Source organism: Hippoglossus stenolepis, chromosome 6 (genome assembly GCF_022539355.2).
Source record: "Hippoglossus stenolepis isolate QCI-W04-F060 chromosome 6, HSTE1.2, whole genome shotgun sequence".
Classification (NCBI taxonomy): Eukaryota; Metazoa; Chordata; class Actinopteri; order Pleuronectiformes; family Pleuronectidae; genus Hippoglossus; species Hippoglossus stenolepis.
The window spans coordinates 3,974,586-4,001,125 of record NC_061488.1 but is presented as its reverse complement, the minus strand read 5'-3'; the positions used below and the strand labels follow the sequence as shown (position 1 = coordinate 4,001,125).

The 26,540-nt window shown below is 42.7% G+C and overlaps 3 protein-coding genes across 4 annotated transcripts in view; 1 reads left to right on the top strand and 2 right to left on the bottom strand.

Moving 5' to 3' along the window:
• Positions 1-1,798, bottom strand: part of LOC118110615 (membrane cofactor protein) — a 28,038-nt gene extending 26,240 nt beyond the window's left edge. Inside the window, exons 1-2 of the mRNA XM_047340195.1 lie at positions 1,721-1,798; positions 531-621 (exon numbers count right to left, since the gene is read on the bottom strand). Coding sequence (XP_047196151.1) covers positions 531-618 — 88 coding nt within the window. The 5' untranslated portion in view covers positions 619-621; positions 1,721-1,798. The remainder of the gene's footprint in view (positions 1-530; positions 622-1,720) is intronic.
• Positions 1,799-8,886: 7,088 nt separating this feature from the next.
• On the top strand, positions 8,887-19,532 carry ptpn22 (protein tyrosine phosphatase non-receptor type 22). 2 transcript variants are annotated; one of them, XM_047340194.1, is made up of 26 exons: positions 8,887-9,214; positions 10,640-10,748; positions 10,926-11,002; positions 11,136-11,231; positions 11,382-11,420; positions 11,529-11,600; positions 11,763-11,822; positions 12,121-12,263; positions 14,226-14,292; positions 14,386-14,463; positions 14,605-14,691; positions 15,277-15,805; positions 15,891-15,977; positions 16,087-16,164; positions 16,266-16,337; positions 16,758-16,894; positions 16,976-17,003; positions 17,126-17,224; positions 17,306-17,362; positions 17,449-17,582; positions 17,713-17,740; positions 18,156-18,218; positions 18,479-18,582; positions 18,667-18,697; positions 18,792-18,866; positions 18,963-19,532. In XM_047340194.1, the coding sequence occupies exons 1-26, from the start codon at positions 9,113-9,115 to the stop codon at positions 19,022-19,024; spliced, it is 2,514 nt and encodes an 837-aa protein (XP_047196150.1). In that variant the 5' UTR covers positions 8,887-9,112; the 3' UTR covers positions 19,025-19,532. The 2 variants fall into 2 exon arrangements, with proteins under 2 accessions (XP_047196150.1, XP_047196149.1); XM_047340193.1 differs by having other exon boundaries at positions 16,072-16,164.
• LOC118110814 (lysine-specific demethylase 9) lies at positions 19,493-26,100 on the bottom strand. Its single transcript, XM_035158892.2, has 7 exons — positions 25,431-26,100; positions 24,076-24,728; positions 23,408-23,545; positions 22,757-22,899; positions 22,424-22,591; positions 22,220-22,328; positions 19,493-22,114 (listed from the first exon to the last, which is right to left on the bottom strand). Exons 1-7 carry the CDS (start codon positions 26,002-26,004, stop codon positions 21,572-21,574), a joined length of 2,328 nt encoding a protein of 775 aa, XP_035014783.2. The 5' UTR covers positions 26,005-26,100; the 3' UTR covers positions 19,493-21,571.
• Positions 26,101-26,540: the final 440 nt, after the last annotated feature.

Sequence of the window (26,540 nt, the reverse complement as noted above, 5' to 3'; positions counted from 1 at the left end):
CAAAGATATTGAAATTAGTGGACTGCACTACAGGTGCCAAATGTTTTAACTGGGATCTGTAACCTTCAGCGGTTCTCGTTTTAGTTGAGAGATTGATTGTGAATTGCAAAACTGTGCTTTAAAGAGCTTGGAATGCTCATCAGGACCAGAAAAGCTCTACAGAAATAGAGGTTATACTCTGTGACTCTAAATGTTTGTAGAGACGATGAAAATGTTATAATCAACACTTCTACCGCAGTGAAGTGAGCCGTCATGTGAAAGCATGTTGAAGTCAGTCTATTTGTGCTGTACAGATAGTTGTAGTAGCAAAAAATGATGAAAACACAACTATATTTTAGTTATAGTCTCTCGTTTGATATACATTTCTCTTTTTCTTCCTTCTGACTATGCTCGTATCACATTTCATGTCACTTTACTGCACAATGACTGAGAAGATTAAAGGGGGAGTCTGTGACAATGACCCAACACAATGGCCTGGCTTCACGTTGCTTTCACTTTGGCTCCTGATTCATTAGCTCTTCCACACTGACCTTGGGCGACAACGACAAGACCAACAATGAGCAGGAGACGGACGGATGTGAGATCCATGACGAAACGGGACAAGTCCACAAGCTCCATTTTCTGATGAAGGAAAAACATGCGTGAATTAGCAAGGCTCTCACAGTGGAACACAACTGGATAAACACAACCTCACGCTAAAAACACCATTCAAAATATGTCGGATTTAGTCAGCTAACGTGACGGCTCTTCTGTGTCTGGTCTCATCGAGCTTCTTCACACATTGTCCGTAGTGACACTTTTGATCGGGTGAAAATGATTCAACACACCGGTTGAAGCTACGGGTTGAAGGCGTCTCGGGGAAGCTAACTACGTGATTCTTGACTTTATTGTAGCGATTTAAGTGACAGGATCTACGCCGAAATTAGCGTTAGATCCTGGGTGTGGACGTTGTGTTCAACCAGCTGACAGGAAACAAAATGTAAAATTCACATAAATATGCGTAGGGACGTGGTTTGTCAGCCGGTGTTCCAGTTTAACTGGGAATCATGTCTTTATTCCAGATGTTGCTGGTCGGTTGCAGACTCGGCCGCAGATTCGTCATTTTGACAAAGCGCCTGTGTTTGAAGTGCGATTGAAATAAACATCAGACAAAAACCCATCAAGAGTTAATATAACATGAGCGTGTCAACATCACGTTTAGACAACAATATAAATCATATGGGTAAAAAAATATATAGTGTAAAAGAACAGGATTCAAAACGAAATGGTGAAGCAGTATTAGCTTAGTATTACGCTGGTGACCATTACAATGTGCACACACCAAACACGTGACATATGAAAACATCCCTCATATCAACGAGGTGGAAGTGAAAAGTGTTTTTGTGAGTAAAGTTGGTGAACGTGCTTTTATTGGACGTGATAAGCTTTGTTTTTTGCACTTTCTGTTAAAGGCTGAATGTACAAGAATTAAATATACACAAGGGCAGATGTGTATATTTATAACACTCACAGTGCAGAACAAAGTCTAGTTCATGAGCATCAGAGACTCAGAATCAACACCTGCCTCCTCATTTTCCTCTTTCTGTTCTTCACGCAGCATATTTATGACCTTTACGACTTAAAGTCTGAAATGACTGCAACCAGCCAGACTAACACTCTGGATAAAGAAAAACCAAACGCATATATTGACTGTGGTTTGTTAAAAGAATGTAAAACTCACCCAGTGGGACGAGGAGAGCCGCACAAGGAAGCTGCTGTCGCGTCGGGGACTGAGGAGGAAACTGAACCCTGTGTTGTGTATCTGACATGGAAGGGCGTGGCTCTGGACGGACAAACGCTTCACTTCCTGTGTCCGACACGCCACGCCTAACCATGCCCACTAACCACGCATCAAGGGCAGACCACATTCTGAAGATTCTATGGAAATTGAGTTTAAAGTTGTAAAACGCGGCTTACTTCCGGTTCAATATCAGTCTGAATTTACAGGGAAAAACTGTTAAAATATGACGTCTCAGTTTTCACATTAGTAGTACTTATTATTAATCATTAACAACCATCATACAAAAAAAACAATATTGATATACTACAAAATGTAAATATATACAAAAGTTATAATCCACATTATAAGGCCAGGGCTTTAACTACTGGTGTCCCATATGAAAAGTCTATTCTGGGAATGGCAGAGACAATGTTAAACTGTTTTGAAGTTTCAATACTGTCTGTACTATACTAGGTTCGTTTATTACTCTGATATAACTCCTATTCATTTTCATATTTTGGCCTCTTTAATGTGATATTTCCAGACCGCTTGAGGGAATTTCTTCAACTTTTGAACAGTTGTCACTTGGGCTTAAAGATAAAGTGATTATGTTTCAAAGGTCATATAAATCTGTCAAAAACTGTATTTAGAAATATGTACATGGAAACAAGAATGTCACCCAGTAGAGCCCATACCTCCTTATGAAAACACATTTGTATTCATTGGATCAGGATTTTTATTTGGCTCTGCACCAAACTGCACAAAGCAAATGTCAAAATTCTAACTTTACTTCCAAACATCTACTTTTGCATAATGCAAGTCACTGAACCGAGTGCGGAACTTGCTTGAAATGAACCTCTCCCTTCCTCTTGGGACATTTCCTCTATCTTGTCTTGGTACATTTAAGAACTATGAACAGAAATACCAGTAAGGACGCCAAATAACCCCAACGCAGCAACGTGTACCAGAGTGGTGCCCATGTCTGGAAACTGAAAACAAAAAGCAGATCTGATTAGTGTGACTAAAAAGCTCTTATTATATCCATCGCCCACTAACCACACATCAAGGGCAGACAACATTCTGAAGATTCTATGGAAATTGAGTTAAAGTAGTAAAACGTGGCTTACTTCCGGTTCAATATCAATCTGAATTTACAGGGGAAAACAGTGAAAATATGACGTCTCAGTTTTCTCATTAGTTGTATTTATTTATTAATCATTAACAACCATCATACAAAAAAATTGAAATAAAAACAATATTGATATACTACAAAATGTAAATATATACAAAAGTTATAATCCACATTAAAAGGCCAGGGCTTTAATAACTGGTGTCCCATATGAAAAGTCTATTCTGGGAATGACAGAGACAATGTTAAACTGTTTTTAAGTTTCAATACTGTCTGTACTATACTAGGTTCGTTTATTACTCTGATATAACTCATTTTGATTTTCATGTTTTTGGCCTCTTTAATGTGATATTCCCAGACTGCTTGATGGAATTTCATCAACTTTTGAACAGTTGTCACTTGGGCTTAAAGATAAAGTGATTATGTTTCAAAGGTCATATAAATCTGTCAAAAACTGTATTTAGAACTAGAAAATTCCTCCTGCCGAGAAATTTCGAATGGGTGCCTAGTGCTTGCTGCCGGCTCCAGAGAGACTCTTTCCATTTGAGAGAGAGACAGACTGGCTGCTTTAAGAGAGAGAGAGAAAATGTACCAGTTTCAGAGAGAAAGAGAGCGCTATCACTGCATACATAGATCTGTTCAGGTTGGGGCTCTGATGAAGTCTTCATCTTCACACTCTCCAGTAGGTGGCGCTGTCACTACATACACATGAATAGATCTGTTCAGGTCGGGGCTCTGATCATGTGACAGAATTTTGGGGTCGATTGCTCACACTTCATTGTCACACTGACCAGTAGGTGGCGCTGTCACTACATACACATGAATAGATCTGTTCAGGTCGGGGCTCTGATCATGTGACAGAATTTTGGGGTCGATTGCTCACACTTCATTTTCACACTGACCAGTAGGTGGCGCTATCACTATCACTGCATACACACTAATATATCTGTTCAGGTCCGGGCTCTGATGAAGTGTGAGTAATTTTGGACCGATTGCTCACTTCATCTTAACACTGACCACTAGGTGGCGCTGTAACGATGAGTCAATATTGAATTTGAGTGCAATTGGACATCATGTAAGCAAAAATATATATTTGGCTTCAGTTGGTTTTGAACTCACGACCAATGGATCACTGAGTCAGCGTCTCAACCCACTGATCCATCACATTGTTGTTCAAAATCATAGAAAGTTGTCTATTTAAAGAGTTCAAAAGTCCCCCTCTGAAAGACAAAGAAAAAGCAATGCTAAAGTTCTGCCCCCACCTGGACTTGAACTCACCACCTCTGAGTCACTGTCCCACTGCTCTACCCACCACACTACATACAGAGTTGATCAATACCTGTGAAGTAGTTTATATAAAGATCCCACTGTCCCCCTGTCCCCCTTTAGCCCCCCTCCTCAGTGTGTGTATCTCACTAACGACCGCACCTGTGTCAGAGATAGAGAGACAGTTTGGACCTCGGGAGAACATCGCGAACAAAATGCTCTAATTCAAAATCTATGAGTCCTATCTGTAAAATGAAAACATTTTGAGAATCCCAAGACTTTAAAGAACAACCAGATATCTTTTTTATTTGTGAGAGTTAAGAAATGGGAACGTGGGAGCGAGTTAGGATTTTTTTTTTCGTTTTGCTCTTTCCAGAAATTTCAGTCAAAATTAACCTGAGACCCAATGGGAGTCGGTGCCGGAAATAATTCCTCGTTTTTTCGTGACGGACGGAAGTAAAGGTTTTAGTGAAGGAAAAAGGACCTGAAAACAGTCATTTTCGGTCTCTCGTTCTTTTGGGCAAGAGACCTTGAGTCCCGTTCGTCGTTTTCGGCCATTTTGTCGCGATTTGTTCGCAAACTGTTGGACGAAATTCTTAGAAAAGTCATAGCACACCATTCGACGTAATTCCGCAGGTTTTTTTGTAGGTCTCGTGTATGTGTGACAAAATTTGTGGGAGGAGTAGCACGCCGAAAATTTACGGAAGAAGAACTAAGAATATTAAGTTTCGTGGAATAACAATATGAGTGCAATGCATTGCGTCTAGTGGTGCGTGCACCGCTAGGCACCCATAAATATGTACATGGAAACAAGAATGTCACCCAGTAGAGCCCATACCTCCTTATGAAAACACATTTATATTCACTGGATCAGGATTTTTATTTGGCTCTGCACCAAACTGCACAAAGCAAATGTCAAAATTCTAACTTTACTTCCAAACATCTACTTCTGCATAATGCAAGTCACTGAACCGAGTGCGGAACTTGCTTGAAATGAACCTCTCCCTTCCTCTTGGGACATTTCCTTTGTCTTGTTTTGGTACATTTAAGAACTAGGAACAGAAATACCAGTAAGGACGCTAAATAACCCCAACGCAGCAACATGTACCAGAGTGGTGCCCATGTCGGGAACCTGAAAACAAAAAGCAGATCTGATTAGTGTGACTAAAAAGCTCTTATTATATCCATCAAGGTGGTTAAAGTAAACTGTGTTGTAGTCTGACCTTTTCAGAAGGAGATCAGGATGAGTGTGATTAATTTGTAAAGGCTGGTTTCCTGGTTCAGTGTGGATTTTCCCATTGGTGGTCAGAGCTGGAGTGCTGGCACTGGTGGTGCACATCCTGTCTGCACAGTCATAGCTGGGTTGGCCTGATGATGAACAAAGACATTGAAATGTTACTCTTTTATTAGCTTTTAGCTTGTGGAATATGTATTGTACAGCAACCTTGAAACAGATCACACCCTGTGAGTATACGCTATGAAGCGTAAGTGTTATAAATGTCAACATGAAGCTCCTGTGTGGAGGGTTTTTAAACAATAATTTGTAATGTTTAGAGATCAAAACAGAAACTGAAGGCGTGTCTTTCTATTTGTGGAAAAATTTGACGGTTGCAGTGAAGAGTTGTGTCATGGGCCATATATAGTACTATTTGCAACAGTGTATTTTCTGATATCACCACTAGGGGTCATTAAAGTCAAACTCTGACACGGATTAATTTAAATCTATTGTATAAACAATATATAATCTATTTATACAGTATTCACAATGATGATGTTTATCAATGATCATTCCAATTAATCCAATCAAACAAGTTGCTTGGATGGTTTTTAGCTCTTTCTGCAACTAAGGGACAGGAGGTGTGATTCCATCAGACTATTCCTTTTTTGACAGCTTTTATGAGGGCAAGGAGAGAAGTAAGGATGCAACGAGACAGGAAGCACCGATCCTGACATTAAAGCCATAAGAAAAAGTATCTGTACAAGTTTCAGAAGAACTCACTGGAGTTTTTATTTACCAGGTCAAACACAGACGTCACATTTCGATCCCCAATACCAGAAGTTCAAAAGAATGAACAGACTTGTAGCAGTGTCACTTGCCCTTTACCTCTGTCTGCCACTCATCGTATATCAAGCTTCTACAGCCTACAATGGAAAGTATGAATGTAGGATGTGTTGTTCAGCCTTGACCCATAAAGCTGTGCAATAAACTGACGAAATCAGCAACAATCATCCATAATGACACAAACGATTATACCTACTATACCTAAAAGGAATTATAAAGTACTATTTTATTATTATTATTAAGTACAAATTCCCTTAAAGCAACAACTGCCTTAAAGACACTGCTGTCATGAGGACCAAAGCAAGTACAAATGATTTGGAGACTTTATCTTGAGCAGTATTATAATCCTACCAGTCAAATCTTAATGTCTTTACCTGTCATATCTGTTGGTATCTGCTGTATAATGATAATAAATCAGAGTCTGAGCAGGTGCTCTCATAAAACATCTTATTATGTCCTGTAAATGTTTGATTATTCCCTGCAGACAACAAGGAACGTTGATTCTTACCTTTATATTTCTCAGAGAGAATACAACACCTCATCGGTTCTTACCCTGCAGGTTCACAACATAGATACAGCCGCTGTGTGCAGGCCTCAGGACCTGCACGGAGAGGACCTCACTCTCCTGACTGCTCAGGGCGTTAGTGGCCACGCAGTAATAATCGCTGTCCTCTCCCAGCGAGCCGCAGTGAAGATTCAAGTCTGATGACAGGTGGAGGAGTGAGTCCTTGAGAGGAGTGCGCTGATGCCAGGCGTAACGAACACCAGAGCCCTGTGCACAACCACAGCGCACAGTCACCGGCTGCCCCCAGCACGTAGGCCCGTCCACCAGAGAGGTCAAGGGCCACAGTCTGGGTTTGGACAGCGGAACTGGCACAAAGAAGCAAACCGTTTATTTGAATCTCTTCAGGTTGACAGCGTAGAGGAATAGAAGTTTAAACGCACACTAGATATTGATAATGTTGTGATTGTAGTGAACCTTTAAAGCTGTTCTTACCTTCAGTGATGAGCACATTAACTGAAGTCATGATGTCACTGTATACTTTATCAATCCCAACCCAGTACGCTCCAGTGTCATCAAACTGCAGATCTGTGACCTTCACAAACAACCCTCTTCTTCCTAAATCTATGACGAGGGATCTCCCTCCGATTTGATCGACATGTTCTGAATGCACTAAAATCGTACAGGTGGTCCTGGAGTCCCCTCGACACCAGTACTTTTTATTGGACAGGAAATGGTTTGTGTCGTATGTGCAGAAAAGAATGAATTCGCCTCCGATATGTGCTGTGATCTGTTTTTTATCACACTGCAGCTGAAGGCTTCCTGAAAAGAAGAGATTCCGCTCAGACTCAGAGCTTCTTGGAAACAAGGTGATGCATCTCATTTACATTTCATTACATTTGCAAAGCAGCTACGACAATGAGTTAGTCCACCTGTGTTCAACAAAGAAAACTGAACAACATCAACTATAATTATTTTATTTATTTATTTTCATCTCCCAGTTATGAATTAAGTTTATATTATTGATACAATTATTAAACCATATGTCATTCAAACAATTTGTGAATTTTTCCATTTTCTAAAGGGAATAGACTTCTTTAGCTTTTAGAACTATGATACAACATTTTAAAATGGTTATCAATAGAAGTTATAAATTATAATTCACTCACCATGACAAAGTAAAATGAGACAGAAGATCTTCATGGCCATGTTAAAGGTGTGAGTATGAAAGGTTTGCAATCACAACCAACACCCGAGTGGACTGTGGTGAAGGCTCGAGTGGGGTGCTTTTATTTGCAGCTTCCTTTGAGGTGCATGCTTTTGCACGAACTGAACACACATACTACATGTCCTGCTTTCGAATTAGGTCACATTTAACTGAGGTTGTGAAATTTGTAAAAGCCTCTTTAAAATATAGTGAGATTTGAGGAAACTGCATTTTCACCTCAGCTACGGACAGTTTGATTCGTTTTTACACATTTCAGACCCTTATTACACGAACTCACGTAAACGATGGTGTCACTTGCAAAATTTGACAGTAAATTGAACCAAATCAGGTCCACAGAGGAAGAATTGCTGCAAGTGCTATGTTACCACAAAACCACTAGATGTCACCACCATATTATTATCATTATTCATTATTCATTATTCATTATTCATTATCATTTATATTTATATTTATATTTATATTTATATTTATATTTATATTTATTTCATTCATTTTATTGCTCCTTCGGCCTGAAGTGAAATTATGAACCAGACTGCCCCAAAATTACAATAAATAAATACATTAGAGTTTTGGCAGAGTTAATCGGACACTAGTTCATCTAAAAGACTGGGAACTGGTTTACCATAACAAACGCTTATTGTGGAAATTCAGGAGACAGAAATGGAGAGACCTGGATTTTCCTGTTCTCTTCACCACTCCCTTTGCCTCTGCCTCCATCCCCAACCACATCCCTCCTCCGCTGGTCTTTTACAGCTGTTCCTCGGGGCTGGAACAGCTGTTCACGCCTGTTTATAAGCGTGCGGCCTCCTCTGTTTGTGGGTGTTTCCCTCTCATTCCTTCTGTGACACTGCAATGCAATCAAACACCCTGGTGACTCTAGGACCCAGGGAGAGACACCAAAGGGGGTGCGGCACATTTTTTTTAATATGACCACAGAACCTGTTAGTTAACTCTTGCTTCCTCTCAGACAGTTTGAATAAGTCCCTCACAATAGTTCCTTGATGTGAACGTTGCACCAAAGAGGTGCTCTGTGCAGCAGCAGCAGCAGGGGTCCCACAGCCCTGAACACAAGCCTTGACGACCTCACTCTTCTCCATGACTTGTGGACGAGGACCTCTGTGACCTGACATGAGAGGTGTCATATCCCCGGAAGTGAACAGCCAGCCATGGAGCAGCAGGCCAGGGTACTGAGGACGTTCCTGGCCCAGCTGGAGAGACAGGAGGCCGCCGATGAGGACGCACCGAATGGCTTTGCTGGGGAGTTTTCTGTGAGTCGAGGTTTATGTTCCTTTAGTTGAAATATACAGCTGGGGAGTGGTATCGTGGATGAAGCCTCAAAGTTTGTTCCGTCTGAACTGAGTGAGTGTGAGTGAATGTTCCACATTTTTGTTTCAGGGAAGTAACAGGCGGCTGTTGCATTAACAGCTCAAACACCAGACTTGTTCTTCCTCTTCTCACTGATGCTTGTCGTTAAAGGCACATGACCATTAAGACCTGCAGGCAAACGCACTGAAACACCTGAGGGCTAACAAAGACTAGTTACACAGACTGTGATTTGTTCACTTATCTTTTCATTCACACACAAGTATAAGTGCATAAAATAAATATGCATCAGACGTCTCGAGCCTGAGGGTGACATCAACATCTGTGGGCTGCTGCCATGGTGATGGGTGACATGCCAGTGCCTGAGGACAGCTCATGCTGCTCGCACCCCGGCCACTCAGAAGGGATCTCTTGCATCACTTCCTTGAAGAACAAAAAGCACTTTGTGGTTTCGGCAGTGCAGATGGTCTACGAGGCCTAAAACAGACTGCCTACAACTGCGAGAAATCGCCTGTGAACAAAAAGCCCAGTGTCCCTCAACAAAGTCCCGTAAGCATGGACGTGCCATGAGTTTCAGTGTCAAACCCTCCACGCTGTAGATTCCACATGGAAATCCTCTCGGTTTGTGAGCCACCGTGTCAGTTTCTCGAGAAGTGATTCACAGATTCTGGTCATCAAGCGATGAATCACATACAAACTGACTGTGAGCAATCGGTCACATGTGAATTTCCTTCCATTCGTAAGAAAAACTTATGTAGCACTTTAAAAAGCAATCGTTACAAACTACTCCACTTTAAAAGCACCAAAACATAATTAAGTATTGAAAACAGAAATAGAAACAAAATAAATATTATACAAAACAGCAAATATCAGTTTAATGAAAGTGAGAGAACATTTTTTATTTTATTTCCGTGAACTGGGTAATCTAACAGTAAATGATAAACTATTCCAAAGTTGAGGAGCAGAAACTATTAAGGTCGTGTCTCCCTTCACTTTAACCGAACTGAAAGGAACTGTTACCAATCTGTCCTCAAGGGCTTCACCATGAAGATCCTGATAAATATTAACTTAACAGCTAAATTCTAAATTCCACTATTGAGACAGGCCGACACTGGAGTAACTCGAGACGAGCAGAGCTGAGCGGTTTCCTGAGATCGTTGTGTTTGACATTGGTTAGAAAAAATTAAAAAAGCTATTTTAAAACGGTTGAATATAAATAGTAAATCAAACCGGGCCAAGAACCGATCCTTGGGGGACTCCGTAACCCCAAGACAGCAGCATCAGACAAATCGTTACCAAGTCCTCAGGAATTATGACTGAGACTCTGTGAATGTTACGTAGTTGGATTTAATTTCCTTCATGTCTTTCAGAGATTGAAAAGCCAGTCAACCAAGTATCGCACTGACAAGACCTTCCCCACCAAGACAGCAGACAAGCAGGAGAACACCAAGAAGAACCGATACAAGGACATTGTTCCCTGTAAGCTGTTGTCATTATATTTTATTATATTATTGTTTTTTTAACACATTTTCTCATGCTAATCTCTTCATATTTAGATTTCTACAATTTCATGTATTCTTTCCTTTTGTTAAAAAGCTCTTCTGCTCAGTTTATGACTCTTGAGTTGTGTGACATTTCATATTTCTCTCCTTTTAGTCGACCACAGCAGAGTAAAGCTCATTTTCACCGCAACTAAAAATGACACAGACTACATCAACGCCAATTTCATCAAGGTAAATGAACGGTGTCATTGTAAAGACAATCTCTTTATTCATATAAACTTTGTGTTAAATTATTATATGTACTTTTCACATTCATGTAACTCATATGGTTTGTATGATCTTGACGATGTGTTTTCTTGTAAAGGGGGTGTCAGGGTCGAGGGCGTACATCGCTACTCAGGGTCCTCTGCCCCACACGGTGCTGGACTTCTTCAGGATGCTTTGGGAATATAACATAAAGGTATGAGTATGACCCAGCTGTCATCTGTGGACGTAGCATGGTCATTTTTACGACGGCTCCATAAAGTGATTTTTTGAACTCCTCCAACTCAGTTAAAGATCTTGTCACTCAGGTTGTCCCTCTATCTCTTATCGTCCTGTTTGACCGCAGGTCGTGGTGATGGCCTGTCGAGAATTTGAAATGGGGAAGGTAACATGACAATGATGCTTGTTCTGTTTTCTCAATGTGTTTTTTTTGGGTGTAGTTTCAACACCTCGCACACTTGGTTTGTTTTTGCTTTTCTTTTTGGCGTTGTAGAAAAAGTGCGAGTGCTACTGGCCACAGAAACACGAGCAGCCATTTGTTTGTGAGCCGTTCACAGTTCACTGTGTGAGTATTTCTGTTCTCACTGTTGCACCATTCCACTCTCCAATTATAATTTCACTCTATCTGAGTCAAATAACATCCAGTATTAATTCATACTTTTCTTTACTTTTACTACTATTATTAAGTACAGAAGACGTTCACGTTATCTGCTGTTTTTTTTTACAGGACTCTGAGGAATATAAAGGAGATTATTTGACAAGGACATTGAGGGTGACTTTCCGCAATGTAAGTAGTGTTTATATCCTGACTGTGACAATAACTGTCACAGGTGATAGTCTGTTTCATTTCTCAGGAAATGAAACAGACTATCACCTGTAGTGTTGATTTATCCTAGAGACTACAGGCAAATCTCTACAACTGATGTGATGACATTTGTTATCACTGAGACAGGATCTCTTAATGTGTTGTGTTATTTGTGTAAATGATCAGCTTTAATATTGACATATTTGTGGGGTAAGATATATAAAAGTATAAAAGGATGAAAAGATGTGACCTTGTAATTACCTACGTTCTTTTATTCCAGTGTAGTCGAACTTTGAAGCAGCTGCACTATGTGAACTGGCCAGATCACGGCGTGCCCGACGCCATCCACCCCATTCTGGACATGTTGCATGAGATGCGTTCCTACCAGGCCCACGATGACGTCCCCATCTGCATCCACTGCAGGTCAGACGCTCGCCCTCATTGCATTTAAAGGTTCCCTTGGTACGGTGGCCGTGAGGGATCAACACACTGCAAATTAAAAAAACTTTAAGACTTTCTCTTTTGAGAAAGTCTCTTTATGTTTGTTTCCGCTACTCTCACCAATGAGGTTATGTTTTCACCTCTGTCCGTTTGTTTGTAAGCAAGATTACACAAAGACAACTAAACGTGTCTCCACAGAACTTTGTGAGAGGACGTGGTATCAGTCAGGGAAGGAACCAATTACATGTTTCACCATTTTCCCAGTTTTCCCAGTTTTTTTCAATAATTGATGAAAAACAATCAGCCACATTTAGGGAACAGATCCACGAGCGTGTGCAGTACGGTGCAGCTGGATTGAATTCAAGGGGACTGTTGCATTTTAAATTGTGTCTATTTAAACACGTTAAAACAAACTTTACAATATAATTTTACGTGAAGGATTTCAGCTGCATCTTTAAAAGGCGCTAAATCAACAAAGCTTATTATCACTTTTGTGAAACAATGAAGAACCTCACTTGGTTTGATGGACTAGCTACTGTGGGGATGTGTTGTCTGCGGGCAGCATTTATGTCCCCCCGCGTTAGGCCTTAGAGGTTAAGCACTTCCTCTCTTTCTTTGAAACAGGAAGCATGTGTAGGCGGTTAGCCAACGACCCACTACAATTTATTCTATACATGTGGGCATTTCCCCTAAGTCTACTTATGCTAAACTCACATTTACCCTCTTTCTGAAAGCATTAAACATTAACACTGCATTAACATCAACTAGCTAATAACTAACATCGACACACGCACGAAACAGGAAATGTGTCTTCATTGTTCTGGTCGGACCTCAGGAACAATGGCCCATTGATTATTGATTAATTCAAGAAAATTACTTTCATACAATCTCGTAAATGTAGATGATGGACGAAGAGTAAGATGGATATCCACGTACAGTGTGATACATTTAAATTAGTGTTGTAATGGGAAATGTGCCCGAAAATGTGTTATCGACTATTAAAGTACATTTAATGTAACAGATGTTTTTCTTTTGAGTTTAAGAACCATAAACTAAATGAAACGATGATGAATTAAGCAGCTAAATAAAAATGTGAATTGAAAGCACACCCCACCATGAAATGCCCCACACCTTTTTGAGGACGATGAGTCAGTCACGTCGCGTCTGAGAGAGTTCACTGCTGCAAAATGAACTCAGAGCAAAATGTTCACGTGTTTTTGTTCCTTTACGAAACTCTACGATAAAACATTTCAACACCATCACCTCCCAGTACGTCCCCGAGAATATCGTTGAATCAAATCCTGTCCGACTCAGTTTCATGTGTAGTTTGCAGCTGTAATTTGATTTAGATTTTTTTAAATGTTCATCCCTTGTGGTTCATTGAAGTCGCTTACTGATAGTGCTGCTGTTTGGAGGAAAATCATGTTAAGAATCCACATTTCTTTAATTGAGAGGCTGAGAAAAACATGCACGGTTTACTTTTATTTTTTGTAATTTGAAGACAGAATTTAAAATAAGTCCACTGAGGTGAGCTGGGTTTTTTCACACGGGGTAAATTAAGAACTGACTTTCAACGCAGAGTATTGAATGTGTGTGTGGTGAAGGCAATACGCAATATGAATAACAAATGAGACTGTAACTAGAAATCAAATGAGAAGAAGAAGAAGAAGAAGAAGAAGAAGAAGAAGAAGAAGAGAAACTTTTGCAATAACAATAACACAAATAAGAAAAATACCATAAAAGAACACACATCTCCACCAACAGTCCCATTGAATTCAGTCACACTGCACCAAATTTCACAAACTCATACTTATCAGTTTCCTAAATAAGCCTGATCAGGATGTCGTCTTTAACTAGCAAGTAATAATAATTTGAGGACTCATGTTGACATGTCCTTGCTGAGTGGTTAAAAAAGTGACTGACTTCCTGCTGCTGTGATCGTAGCGCCGGCTGCGGCAGAACAGGAGCCCTGTGTGCCATCGATTACACCTGGAACCTGCTGAAGAAACAGGTGACGTGTCCCCCCCCCCACACTTTCTGCACATTATCAATATAACATTGAAACATCTGAGCTGCATCGTTCTCTCTGTGTGTTTGATTCCAGATGATCACTGCAGATTTCAACATCTACGACTTGGTTCAGGACATGAGGACCCAGAGGCCGTCAGTGGTTCAAACCAAGGTAGTTTTATTTTTAACATCAAGCACAACCACATTTCAAACAATTCTTAACATCAGCTCAAGCTTCCCTCTGTAAACGAGCTTTTGATGATTCATGCGTCCCGAGCACGCCAAACTCACAAAGCAGGTTTTTGCTGTTCAGGAACAGTACGAGCTGGTGTACAGGACCATCAAGCTGCTGTTTAAGGGATACCTGCACGCCGTGGATGCACAGAAATGCAGAAATGAGGTGAGCAACCGAAAAACACACCGTTGTGAATGAGCGGGAGGTCACAGAAGCAATAATACAATCACTGCATGTGTGATTACATGAATGAATGGATTCAAAAAGGTTGTGTCTGTGAAGCTCGAAGCTAAACACTCAGAGAACGTGATTTATCCATCTGTTTATTTACATACAGTCTTAGAAACCGTATTCTCGCTCCCCGCTCCTTTAACTGTCTGGTTCGCCTTCAGGCCGCTACACTCGTATCTCGGGACGCCACATTCTTTCTGCCACTCTTGACACAGTGCACAGCGAGCGGAATTCCTGTCCTTGACGTGCTCCGTGTCATTCAGGCTTTCAAAAAATCTTGTCAACAACACGCCGATTCATTTTCTCCTGCATGAGCCAGCGCCACTTCTTGTGCAAACCAACAAAATGCTTCATAGATGTAATTCATATCCGCAGAAAAGTGCTGTTGATGGTAAACAAGGGGAGCAGGGACATAACCAGAAAGTAGACAAAGTTACAGACCTGACAACAATATAGTTCTGACTTCTGCTTAATTTCAAGCGCTGTCGTGACCCACACTCGACCTTGTAAACTGTCCAGGTGACGATGGTAGCATGTGCTGTCACGCCTGAGTCTGAAAAAAAGCTTCCGGACCAGGAGCTGGTTTTGCTGCCTCAGCCCCTGCAGAATGAGGAGAGGGACGTTCCACCACAGCTCCACCATCCCTCGCCCTCCACTCCAGAAAATCTCATTGCCTCGACATCCAAGGAGAAGCACATGGACCAGCAACAGTGGAGCCTACTCCGGGCCTCTCCTGACGCGGGGGTCACCGGCCAGGACCTGCAGGAGGGACCCGGGACCTCAACCCAACAGGTGCACACGAGCCAGAGCGCCCCTGCAGCAGAGGAGAGGGATAACCTGCCGTCGCTGAACCCTCCAACTTCACCAGAGGTCGCCATTTGTATGATGGTGGAGGACCCGTACTTTGACAGCCCCATGAACTCGCCTCTATCCGAGGAGGCTCCCATGGACTCTGCTGAAGACGCCAGACCATGGACAGTCACCCCCGTCTTCACACCCTCGTTGTCTCTGAATGATCAGCCTCTAGAAGATGACACGCCTGCCTCAGGTAAATGGTCAATGCACGTGTGAATCTCACAGACAGCAGAGCAGCAGAACTCAGTTTTGCAGGTTTATTGTTCTCTCTGATGTAGTTGCTGAAGAACCTCACACGGATGAGGAGGCACCTCCTCCGTTACCTGAACGAACCCCTGAATCCTACGTTCTGGCTGTGGACGCAGGTCGGTGAAACGTTTATTCCTTTTCCCTGGTGTCTAATGATCAAAGCTGACTTCCCTTTTGACAAATCTAAACTTGAGTGTTTCGGCATGTAAGGATTTTGTCTTTCAGAGCCCTCAGATCCCTGTGAAAGTTTATCCGTCATCATCCCTCAAAATGCTGCTGCTGAGGCTGTCAGGGAGTGGCAAGGTGAGGAAATGTCTCAATCCCTTGTTGTTAATAGAGAACTCACACTGATGCCTTTTCTTTTAATTAAAAATGTATGGTGATGGTTGTTTCCATATTCCCAGGCAGGTCGCCCTCACCTGTGCCGCCACTTCCAGAGAGAACGGCAGAATCTTTTGAGCTGGATTTAGATCAAGGTGACCTGATAACATCATTAAACAATAAATACCGTGCGCCTCCGCCAGCCAGTGCAGTTTGACCTTAAACCACTGAAATCTAATCCGTTGATCTGTGAGTGACAACTGGTCAAAATATCAAGAAATTCTCAGACTTGAGATATTATGTTCAAGAGGCCACCGTGACCTTGAGCTTTGACCTCTGACTTCTAAATTCTAATCAGGTCATTCTTGAGTCCAAATGACCGTTTGTCTCAAATTTGAAGAAATTCCCAAAAAGGCGTTCTTGAGATATCATGTTCACAACAATGAGACGGACAACCTGGAATCACATGACCTCCTGCCACTGACTGCCGCTGGCGCTGAGGCACAAAAAAACAGGAAACAGTTGTGCGTCGTATCTTGTAATAATGAAATACATCATGCTCGCTTGCCTTTCAGCTCCCGTGGAGCAGAACTCCGAGGTCACGCCAGCTGTGAACCTGAAGCGAATAGGAACGTCTTCAGAATGGTCAGGTGACTCAAAATCAGCTTTGAGCGAGACAACGCATGAGAAGAAACCTTGGATGAGGAGTAAAGTAAGAATGAAGTCTCTGGAATCTTGAATCATAACCTGAATGCTAAGTTATGAGACAGTAACATTCTTCTCCTTCTCGTAGAGTCTGAGAGCGAAAACTACGCTCACAGGTAATTTCTCCTTTTATAACAGAAAGTTCAGGATTTGTTGGTGTATAAACTGTCTAATAATCAAATAGGCTGATGATAATTGTATGATTTTAATGTTATTATATCTTTTATTTGTATTTTAGCCCCAGTGACACGTCTCAGTCTCGCACCAAACTCAACATCAGAGCTTCATCCCTTCTTTCCTCCTCTGGAACCACTGACTCCTCCGCTGCTTCCTCACAGTACGATGGAGTTACTTTCATTTCAACATTCACAAAAACAATACGCCAGATAATAAATCACAAGTTCCTCTTATTGTGCAGATGAAAACAGCCGGACTGACAGAACCCCAGAGTCCTTCATCCTCAAAACAGACGCCGGTAATTGCATCATCATCTTCCTCACAACTCCTTTTACCTTTTTTTTCCTTCCTGCTATTTCAATTGACGCCGGTCTTTTCCAACAGCTCAGGAGAAACCTGCCCTCTGGCTGCAGCCCTCAGAAACAGCACATCTCTCTCACAGGGTGGGTTTGTCGGCCGAGTGGGACGGCAACGCTCAGCCCAAGAAATTCCTCGATGTAGTCATGAGCAGAAGCAAGGTAATGACAATCAAATGGGCCCCAACATCGGGGTTATAGAGCGTCCAGAAAAAAATACATGTTCTTATATTCTGCTCTGTTGAAAATGTTGCATTTGTTCGGACGTAAACATTTTTTCCTTTCCCACCAGAGTGTTCGAGCTAAAAGTTCAAAACAAGGTAAGTTGGACCTGGAAGTTGAAGAACAGCAGGATTCAGTGTTTCTCTTGATGTACCATGAAAATCTCTTAATACCTTGTGATGAGCCTTATGTTTCAACTACTGACGTAAACCTTCAGAAACATATTCACACATTCAAAATGCTAAATAATAATAACTGTATTTTATTATATTTATTTGGTATTTATAGTTTTGGGGAATAATTTCAAAGAGTTATGCGCCCTTCTACTTACTAGTTACATATGACAGGGTTGCCTTTAGTGTGTTTGCTAGAATCTACAAATTTTTTTTTATTTGAATCTACATGCTTGAGAAACCAAAAGCAAGGGAGAAAAGTTAAATGAATAAAAAGTCAGGTCTGTTGTCGGTTGATGTAAAACAGTGGAGGCAGTTGATCAGTGTGTTTGTGCTGCAGAGCCCCTCGATGCAGTTTGGCAGCTCGCTCCACCTCCCGTGGTCGTCACGGCAGCAGGAAGTGGTGAGTTGCCTCAGAACATTAACAGACCCCTGCACATTGACACGCTAACCTCACACACGTAGAGTTATTAATAGACATATGAACACTTGACATTTAAACGTTCCACCACACACATCACTAATAAGTCTCGTTAACTCAGGTTCTTCCTCATGAATCCTCGATGTGACTCACACACACGTCGAGTTGGAGATGATCAACCATTGGGGCAAATTCAAAAGCAGTAAATCATCTCAGTTTCCGTCTGGTTCTCTGTTCACCAGCACGAGTGGAACAGCCCGATGTGAACCGCAGGCCCTCGCCGACCGCCGAGCCGTCAGGAAACCAATCAGACAGAGGCAACGAGAAGGGGATGTCAAGAACAAGGGTGAGGAGAGAGAGAGACACAAATATCACTGGTAGTTTCAAAAAGGAGCCAGCAGCTAAATCTGTTTTTGTTTCCTTTGTCCAGAGTCTCAGGTTTTTTAGACACAAACTAAAGCGTAAGTAAAGCCAATTTCAAATTTAGCGTGATAAACCCACTTATATTTATAATGTGAAAGTGACACTAACATGTCTAAAAAACTACACCAACAGCTAAAAATGCACCTCCACCACCTCCTAATCAGCCGGGAGCTGCACCTCCGACCTCGTCCTCTGCCTTTAAATTTGGTGCGTCCACTGTCCTTTCTACAGTTGCATATTTGGTCTATTTCAACACAGAATCGTTATTTTTTTTTTTTATAACTCCATCTTCACCCTGCGCAGGATTTGGAAACCGTTTTGGAAAACCAAAAGGCCCGAGGAGTCACCCAGATTCTTGGTTCTGAGGCAGCGCTGGTGCTTTTTGGTGACTCGAGACACTTGGACGTTCCACAGACATGAGAAGCCACAGAGGTCTCGTCTCACACCTCGCAGAGAGCAGCCGAGGACAAACAGGAAGTGCCTCGCCACCTGCCTTGTGCCTTTTGTACTGCACGTGAACTGAAGTGGATTTGTACGCTTGACCAAGGCCTCGTGGGACAACAAGTCTCTCTATAGAATAATGGGTCTAAATTGACAAATATATTTTACCTAACTATATATATATATATTCGGTTGTGTATGTGTGTGTGTCTGATTTTGACACAAGATTAAAAAAAACGGGTATGACAGGAGACAATGTGAACCACGTGTGACATTCAGGATTTTAAAAGCATCGTCTTCTGAAAGAATCGTGAACATGTGGAAAAAAACGATACCAGTGAATGTGATGCATATTGAATATGCATGAAATGTAACTGTCTTAAATAAACAGGTTACACACAAAAGTATTTATTAAAAAATATAGAAAGTCAAGGCATTCTCATTGTTTTTTTCCGACTTCAGACTGGATCACATTGGTTCCATTAACTCAGGTAAAACGTCCCGAGTACAAACATCAACAACAGCAAACAACAAATGACGTGACAGTATTTTAACCGTCAATTTATTTCTACATTGATTCAGTGAGTCCAGACCCTATGACACCCGACACATGGAAATAACCACTCTGCTTCCAGACGCGGGTCTAATGTGCTCAAGGCAAAAATATTCAGTAACAGCAAGATGCAGTAATTCTTTGCTTCCTGGTGACCAGCAGACGTAGGAAAATCAAAAAGCATCAGGAAAATAAAAATAGATTGAAATAAAAGCATGATGGCTGCGGAACCCTCTTCTGCATCCTGCTCACCAACAGATAAACCTCAGTTTTAAACCAGGTAAACCCTACACACAGTACAAGGCACTAACTCGGTGGCAGGGTCACGTCATCACTTCCTTTTACAGCATAGATATTACAGAATGAAAGTCCCCTAATGAGTCCACAGTAAAATTCACTAGATCCGTGTTTTTATTCGGCACCAGTTTGCAAACACTCATCCAAACCATTTCCCTCAAGATCCAGAAAAGATTCTCTGAAATAAATCAACAAAAATGTCAAAAGATTTCTTCGTAGATCTGCCTACTGATCCGGATCCACATCAAAAATTGAATTGGTCCTTTTACTAAATTTCCAGGGGTGACAACATAAACCTCCTTGTCACAAGTAACTAGAACGGTTCTTGCGTAGAGAGTTAACCTGACTCAGTCCCCTTCAATTCAATCAAGCCAAATGTATTTTGGTCGTTTTTTTTTAAATCACCAAGATACATGATATTAGTCCCTGGGAACACGGTGAAAATGTCCCAAAAAAAAAATGTACCCTCACAATGTTAAAGAAAGTTATTTAAAAAATGTATAGTGTCTTTTTTTTCTTGAAATGTTTGCAGTTGTAGTAAAACAAATTAATAAGCAAAGTAACTGACAGAGGTGAAAACTCCCTGGACTATTTTAGGATTTGTAGGAGGCCTCATTCTGTAAAGAAGTTCCTATAAGAAAAACATGATACTACAGCTGTGCCTTCATCCAGTGACGTCACCAGTTCAAACTAACAACGTGTAAATAGATTTGAATCAAATGAAGGATGAGTGCACGGACTGGATTCACATGTTCTGAGCGATTAACTACATAAAGTTATATTTACAAACTAAAGTCCGAAGACATCCACACGATTATTCATCATAGATTCACAGGAGCTCCTGTCATTAGATCATTATGTTAAATCTTCATCACCGGTTACAAACCTGTGTTCCTATGTTAATTTAATCTTAAGAAAATAAATAAAATATCAAAAAACAGTATCAACAGTAAGAAAAAGGGAACAATATAAAATTTAAATATCACGTGCAGTAAGTGCAACTTATAAAGCGGACGGGGAAAATAAAGTGAAGAGCTTGAAGCGTAATTAGATCATTGTGTGTCGCTTAGTTTCAAAATAAAGTGTGAAGAAAACGTCTCTTCCTCCATTTCCAAGAGAAGTATTTCAAAATAAAATAAAATCCACTCATTCCAACATGTGCCGGGATTTGATTCACGTTGCAAAGGTAAAGTTTCTTTTGGGTAAAGTTAGTACAACTTCCGCCTTCGTTTTCAAAGTTGTTCAGATCACCTGCGACTTCAAAAAGCCTCGGTGAAATAAATCTGCCAGAAAATAATAGTAAAATAAAAATGTCTCTCTTAAAGCAAGTGCTGCAACTTGCATTGTCAGTCTAAAAATAAAAGCTTCTTTACATGATACACACTTATTCATTGAGACAGCAGAGAGTTCCAGTTCAGGTGAAGGACAATAAGAGAACTTATTGTTGTCTGAAAAACAAAAAAACATTTTAACCCCACATTTAAAGACTTTTAAAAATACGTGAAGAATAACTCAAATCGAAATGCTTCCTGATTGACGTTCAGTTTTCAGTTTTAGTGTAAAACTTCTGCACATTTGCTCGTCCCACAGTGGAGAGAGGTTTTTCATCGGAGGAGAAAGATCATTCGTGGAACCGCGTGCTGTGGCCAAACGCTTTTGGAAGTGTCGGCACTTTTGACGGCGTGCAGCCAGAGTGGACTGGTGCCAGGGAAAAGTGGAGACCCTGGTAAGTTGGGGGCGAGCGAGTGGACTTGGTGGGTTGTGGCGGTGCCGGCTGAGGCTCCCGGGGAGGTGTCGCCGGCCTCTGGAACTCCAGTTCTTCGGTCTTGGCCACTCCGCCTCTGGTGTTGTCACCCTGCGGTCTGGCACACGGGGTGAGGGTGGCGTCCGGCCTGGCGGGGGAGGAAAAAGACACCCGGCCTGTGGTGGGGCTGATATCGCTGCACTGCTGCTGCTGCTCCTCCTCCTTGACCTTGTCCTCCGGATGGTACTGTTTGAGACGGATGTGCCAGGCCAGGCTACACACCGCAGACACCGTCTTGAACTGGTGGATGACGTTCCGTGGGATGAAGTAAATGTCGTCGTCACAGAGCTGGACACGGACGTAGCGGATTCCTTCCCTCCTCAACTGGTTGAGCTTGGCGTCGTCCACCCACTGGACACACTGCACCGAGACACACAGTTTAACATCCAAGCAACAAATGCTACCTTGTAGTGTGGTAGTTACAAAAACACAACACGCACAAACTGGTTTTAATGGTTTTCTCACCTGAGACACTGGGGGCTCGTACAGATCGAGCTGCAGCCTCTGGACGACTTCATTGAAGTCTCCCGCCTGGAAACACACCACATCTTTGGTTATCCGAGGTCGGTTGTTCCTGCAAGAGATGAAGCGAACACAGTGACGTCTCCTTCCTCACACACCACGACGTGACGATGATGATGAGGATGACGACTTCTCATCAGCACTCACCATTCTCCAAAGTGCACGGCCTTCAGCACGCCAACAGCTGCAGTGCTCTGCCAGTCGAAACTCTGACCCACGTGGTCGGCGTGGGCCTTCGTCCGGTCCTCGAACAGAACCTCTCTGGGTTCGCTGGCCCTCGGCAGATAGTGCAGATTTTTAATCTCATTCATTGACCTGGACAAAAAAAGATACGCGGGGGCAGGAAGTTAAGAAGGAAGCTTCACAACCAACTCTAAACTGTTCAGTAAATGATGTTTCAATGATTCTATGACCAGTTATTATCTGATCTTGTGAATATGGAAGTCGTTTTGTGTATTTCCTCTGAAGATGTGTTTGTACCTGCGTCGCTTGAAAGGAGACTTGGGCATGTCAGCGGTGGGAACCATTTGTTCCCCCGGTCGCACCCACATGATCGGCCCATCGTCACTCTGAGAGCGGCAGTCCAGCTTCAGGCTGGAGAGGCTTCCCCAAGGCAGGGTCATCTGTGTGCGCACACACACACACAGACACACACAGACACACACAATCAGAAAAGAGAATGAGATTAAGTTGATATTCACCTTTTTGGAATAACCACTAAAATGATGCTGAAACCTGTTGGTATGAGCTTAAACTAGAATCTCAGTTAAAGCAGTGTTAAAGAAAAAAGTATTTTAGTGGTTCAGCTGATAAAAGTCTAAACCATATAATCATAAAATACAACTTCTGATTTAATCAATGGAAACTTCGTTTACAGCAAATCAAATTGATGCTGCCCCCTGGTGGCTGGCTGCAGCATAGCTCATAAATCCCCCCTCCTCCATGTTAGAGGACCAAACTAAAGAGTCAAAGTATATTTCTCAAATATGGTTTCTGTCATTTTACGTAGTTCTTATCCCACTGGTGTATGTTCATCAGGCCTGCAGTACCAAAGAACTGTTGTGTGACCTTGATCGAGTCTCTTCCCCGGAGCAGAGCTCTTAAAAACACACCAGTTAGTTTTCCACTGACCTTGAGAAAAGGGGATTCCTCCAGCATGTCGAGGAACTCCGGGAAAAAGTCTCCAACTTCCTCATCCACAGCTCCGACCAAACTGATCTGCCTCATGGGTCCAGCCCGATAGGTTCCTGAACAGTAAGTCCGGTTCACCTAGAACAGGAGAAACAGCTCGTGTCACTCAGTGTGTCCCAGTTCCATTTATACTCATTACACACTCTGCACGCATGTACTTAAATTGTCTCAGTTACTATTTTTACCGTTAGAATACACAGAAATTAACCCAATCAGGGTTTTTACTACTTTTAAGGATACTTATACACAAGATACTTATTCTGTTGTTCAACTGTCGATCAGCCTCTATTTGCAAAAACAGTGATGGAGCAGCCTTGTTCTGTTCTTGATCCGTTCACTGTTCACAACATTTATTGTCAAATATTTACAATATTTATTGACTAAATTTAAAATGATGAATTTATTGATTGATTAGTTGATGAATAACAACATTTTGCTGTTGGAATGACTGAGTTTTGACCCACTTCCAAAAAGAATCGGCTAATTCCGCTAACCACCACCGGGGGGGGGGCGGCTCTTACAGGAGACTGGGATCTTTGAACATGGTTTCGATAAACGTGCAGGATTTGTTGAGCGACGTGTGATCTGGTGGAAACACTCTCACATACCTGAGAGTGAAAGTTGGCAATGGTCGTGGTCTCAATGTCTTTCTTGCCCAATATCTCCATCTTGACGTGCGTGTTGGGGAAGTTGAAGGCGAAGTAGTCCAGGAAGTCCGGCAGGTAGGCGGCCGCCCTGTGCACCACCGCCAGGGCATAGGAGGCTGCTCCTCTGGGCTTCTCGGCGAAGGCCAACTCCAGGAACTCCTGGGCAAAGCTCTCCATCTCAGCCGGACTGAGACAGGCCAGCTCGTCAGAATAGGCGTGCAGGACGGATCCTCCGCCGTTGGCTTGCCGTTCCTCGTGCATGAGGCGTCCGTACCAGGTGCCCGTCTGCAGGGAGGAGCTGCGGATGTGGTGGTCCTGGTGGGACAGGAAGGGGACGTGACCCAGTTTGAGAGCATGGAGGTAGGGTTGGTGGTTGGCGATAGTGTCTCTGCTCGGCTGGCGATGGCTCTCGCGCTGCACCGCGCCAGGCCGAGATGTTTCAGGGCGGATCGTCAGGCTGAGATCGGCTCCCACGGTCTGAACTGCTTTGTTGTGCATGTGCCGGACCTTCTTGGCTCGGTGCTCTTCCTCATGCTTCTTCTTCTTCTTCCTCTTCTTCAGGAGATACTCCTCCAGCGTCAGGGACTGGATGTTCTCGTCGTGAGGCCTCGGCTCTGCAAGGACAGGGAGGAGGAAAAAGTCAAGGAGGGGGATCCTGGTCCTCCTGAACACTGCATCTGAATGATCACTAACTGAGGCATAATGTGTTTAACTTATCATGTGCATATTCCTGATGGTATATGCACACACATTCTCTTATCCTCACACAGGAGGAGACACCGAATTTACCCAGTTTCATGAATCTTAAAATGACTGACACTGATCTGCAGAAAACCATTAAAACAACAAAATATCTGTTTACTTCTTAATAACGGCACAATTCCACAGGATGCAAGAGGACAGGCAAAAATCAAATTGCATGTAATCTATGCATTTATATCATATATTATATGTATTTATATAAAATGAATTAAATAAGATATCTAACTATATAAATTCGAACCAAAACGCACCTGACCTCTTGACCTCTTACTGACTTGTGCAAGCTCCTTAACGCACTTATAATAAATATATACTACAAATATTCTATAAAGGATACTGTATTTTTTAGGAGCCTATGCATAAATGATGTATATTGTTTATGTAATATGTAAATATGTGTATCGTGTGCATATTCTCTGCATTTTTATTCTCCATTTTATTGTGATTTACACTTTCACATGTTTTCTTCTGACAATCTGTTGCTGGAACAAGGGATCAATACATCTTAACTTATCTCATCTTATCTTAACTTATCTTTAAACAGCACAACTCACCCTTCTTCCTCTTCAGCTCGTGCTTCACGTTGGCCTCGGTGTTCTCCTTCTTCAGCTGCAGCCGGAGCTCTGCGTCCCGGTGCTTCTCCCTCGGATCCTCTTTGGCCTTGACCACTTTGAGAGGCGTGAACGTGAAGAGCGCAGGAGGCTCCGGGGCTCGCTTCTTCTGCAGCTGCACCGGAGGAGGAGGAGGAGGGGGGCGGGGAGCAGGAGGAGGAAGAGCCGGCTGCAGGCTCCTCTTCGCCCCGCCGGTGAGGCTCTGCTGCTGGTGGTGGTGGTGGTGGTGGTGCAGGACATGCTTCTCCACGCTGTGGGGTTTGTGCAGCAGCTGATGCGGCTGCAGGCTCCGGTGCTCAGCGTGTGGCTGCTGCTGCTGCTGGTGGTGGTGATGGTGATGGTGGTGATGATGATGGAGCTTCACTCTCTTCGCCTCTTCCTCGCTCCTCTCCAGCCTGTCCGCTGACAGCTCCCTCTTCCTCTTCCTCCTCTTCCTCTCCTTGATAAATCTCTGCAGACTGTCCCTCACCTGCTCGTCTCCCACTTTCTCTCGCACCAGCTCCACTTCAGCTGCCATCTTTGCACGTACACAGCATTTAAAGGTCTCGGGACTCGCAGCGCGCACGCCCCCGGCACTTTGTAGTCCACGCGCCGTGCGCTTGTAGTTCTCTCCGGCGCTTTTGGCTGCGTTGCGCACGCGTGACGCACGGAGCGCTGGGTCGTGTAGTTTGTTTACGTCGCAATGCTGCATGGGAGTTGAAGTTCAAGTTGCAGCGACTGCGTGCAGCTCCGCACGCACTCACTTCTGCTCCTCTGACGTCATGGCAGGGTTGAACCACAGCCACGAGAGGCAGTGGTACGTACGTACGTTGCGTGTGCGTGTGTGTGTTACTCACATTGTGGGGACCTACATCTGGATATAGTCACATAATAGGGGGACGTTATGGGGACAAAAGAAAAAATCAAGTCCCCATAACGTAGAGACTTGAATATTACGGTGAAGACATGTTCTAAGGTGGTTGAGGTTAGAGTAAGTCAACAGGAAATACATGTTAGTCAACATAATGTCTTCTGAAGTCATGGAGACATGAGTGTGTCTGTTTGTGTGTATAC

Bases quoted from the DNA above. Each gene is read 5' to 3' on its own strand.
- ptpn22 (XM_047340193.1), top strand. From the start codon at position 9,113: ATGGAGCAGCAGGCCAGGGTACTGAGGACGTTCCTGGCCCAGCTGGAG. The intron at 17,004-17,125 runs GTAATTTCTCCT...TTTGTATTTTAG, and splicing joins AGCGAAAACTACGCTCACAG to CCCCAGTGACACGTCTCAGT. The intron at 18,583-18,666 runs GTGAGGAGAGAG...TCCTTTGTCCAG, and splicing joins AGGGGATGTCAAGAACAAGG to AGTCTCAGGTTTTTTAGACA.
- LOC118110814 (XM_035158892.2), bottom strand. From the start codon at position 26,004: ATGGCAGCTGAAGTGGAGCTGGTGCGAGAGAAAGTGGGAGACGAGCAG. The intron at 24,729-25,430 runs GTGAGTTGTGCT...CTGTCCTTGCAG, and splicing joins CGAGCTGAAGAGGAAGAAGG to AGCCGAGGCCTCACGACGAG. The intron at 22,592-22,756 runs GTACAAACACAT...TTTTTTGTCCAG, and splicing joins TCTCCTTTCAAGCGACGCAG to GTCAATGAATGAGATTAAAA.